The sequence below is a fragment of the Myotis brandtii genome, unplaced genomic scaffold (genome assembly GCF_000412655.1).
Source record: "Myotis brandtii unplaced genomic scaffold, ASM41265v1 scaffold1501, whole genome shotgun sequence".
NCBI classification, from domain to species: Eukaryota; Metazoa; Chordata; class Mammalia; order Chiroptera; family Vespertilionidae; genus Myotis; species Myotis brandtii.
The window spans coordinates 121,698-123,670 of NW_005355417.1; the positions used below are offsets into that span (position 1 = coordinate 121,698).

Here is a 1,973-nt window from a genome sequence, read left to right on the forward strand (position 1 = left end):
AAAGCTGTGAGCCCCTGGCTTTCATTTGTCACTCATTTCGGGCTCCTGGGATTTGCATTGAAAAGAGGTTCTGCTGCATTACAAATACAGTTGAAAGCAATCTAGTCCAGCCACACAGCCCTGTATTTCTGAGGTGGGGAAACTAAGATGAAGTGCTTTGCCCCTGGCGGAGTCCCCATCACCCTGTCCAGGTCCAGCAGCCCGATTTCTGTCGTCTCTGCTTCCCTGCAATAGACCAGCATCAGGTGGGAGTTTTCCAAAGGCTTTGGTCCCAGAACCCCTTTAAACTCTTAAAAATGACTGAGAACCCAAAAGAGCCTTGGAGTGTGTGCGTGGGATCCATCACTTTTCACTGTATTATAAATTAAAATTAGGAAATGTTTGAAATGTTATTAATTTTGAAAACGTGACCCCATTGTATGTGAACATGAATAATATATTCTTGTGAAAGTTAACTATATTTCCACAACAAAAACCTTAGTGAGGAGCGGCCCTGCCTCACATTCCTGCCAATCTCCTTAGCGGGTGGCTTCTCGGAGAGACAGCTGACTCCCAGATGTTCCAGCAATCAGTCTGCCCTGATGTCGCACATCAACTAGACAGGAAAACCAGTCCACATTCATGGGAGAATGAGCGAAAAGGGCAAATAGCATCTTAGTATCGTTATTAAAATGGTTTTGACCTCATAGACCCCTCACCGAGAGTGTCTCAGGAACCCCTGGGGACACGCCTTGAGGAGGGCTAGTCCTGGAGGTGTGAACAGAAATGTTTAGCTTCCCCATCCCCCAAGGACCTGCCCTCACTTCTCCCCGAGTTCAGCCCCCCTCCCCCTCCCCTTCTCCCTTCAGAAGTCTGGAGAGTAGGAAGGAGACTCCCCATCAGCGCCCTTGGCCGACAGATCTAAGTGTGCTTTCTCATGAGGGCAACTGACTCGCCTGCCATTGGCCCACACATGCAGACAGGCCTGGGCACACGGCTGCCACGGGCCAGGCGCCACCGACTAGCCTGCCTGAGCACTGGACGGACTGGTATGCTCAAGTGGCTGTTTTACAGAATAGATGGAGAAGTGTGTCTTTTCCAGAACCATGACATGCCAGGGGGTTGGGGGGTGGACATAAATCTGAGGCCTATTAGAGAGGAAGTGTTATCAGTGTGTCTTGATATCAGCTCAGACAACGCTCCGCCAGCGCCGGGCCCGCTATCTCTCACTGCCCACGGTTGTGTAAATCAGCAATCCATTTCTGCCCGCGTGATACGGGCTACAGACTTCACAGTCTGTCGAGGCATAAATAGTAATTTTTTTATAAAGTACTCGGCAGTCAAGTTTAAATAAAGATATTATCTCGGGAAAGTTGTGCCTTATTATAGTTACATAAACTTCCCCAGCCCCTTGAAAGAAAATGAAGTATTGATTATTTTCGCAAGAATCTTAATATAACATTGCTCTTTTCTTAAATCCAAAATGAGCTTCCTGCAGCACAGTGCCTTTCATCGGAGAACCTCTCTAAATGTTAATGCATTATCCTTCACACCAGCCACTCGCTCGGCTATTAGATTTCTAAAACTGGGCCCTTCAGGAGGAGAGCTGGAAAGAACAGGCACAATAAAATGACATTAATTAAAAGCACTAACATTTTAAAACACCAGGAGCCATAGCAAAGCCACATAAAATTGTTCAAGGAGAAAACAGAGCCCTTCTTGGATGCTTTTCCTCAGAAAAGGGCAGCCAAAAAGGTGGTTTTATGTCCCGAATCTCCATGCTTGGAGATATTAGGGGTGGGGCAGTACTTGTAACTTGAAAGAGAGAGGAGAATTCATAAACAGGCACCTTCCCAAGGTCACGTGGAAGGTCACATAGTGACTCACACCCTTCCCCGTCTCCTGGTAAGACTACACCTCTGAGCCATTCCCAGTTGTGAAACTGCGCACACGCAATGGATGGGCTGGGAAACACTCATTCCCCACACCCACCC

General features: G+C 47.6%; 1 protein-coding gene across 2 annotated transcripts in view; it reads left to right on the forward strand.

Moving 5' to 3' along the window:
- LOC102263687 (chromosome unknown open reading frame, human C2orf71) overlaps nt 1–1,973 on the forward strand; it is a 9,190-nt gene that overhangs the window by 4,230 nt on the left and 2,987 nt on the right. Inside the window, exon 2 of one of the 2 annotated variants that reach the window (XM_014535770.1) lies at nt 5–877. The exons of the other annotated variant lie outside the window; for it this stretch is intronic. Within the exon in view, the coding sequence (XP_014391256.1) occupies nt 5–10 (6 nt within the window). The 3' untranslated portion in view covers nt 11–877. Of the gene's footprint in view, nt 1–4; nt 878–1,973 lie in introns of those variants that run through there. 2 annotated transcript variants of the gene reach the window in all.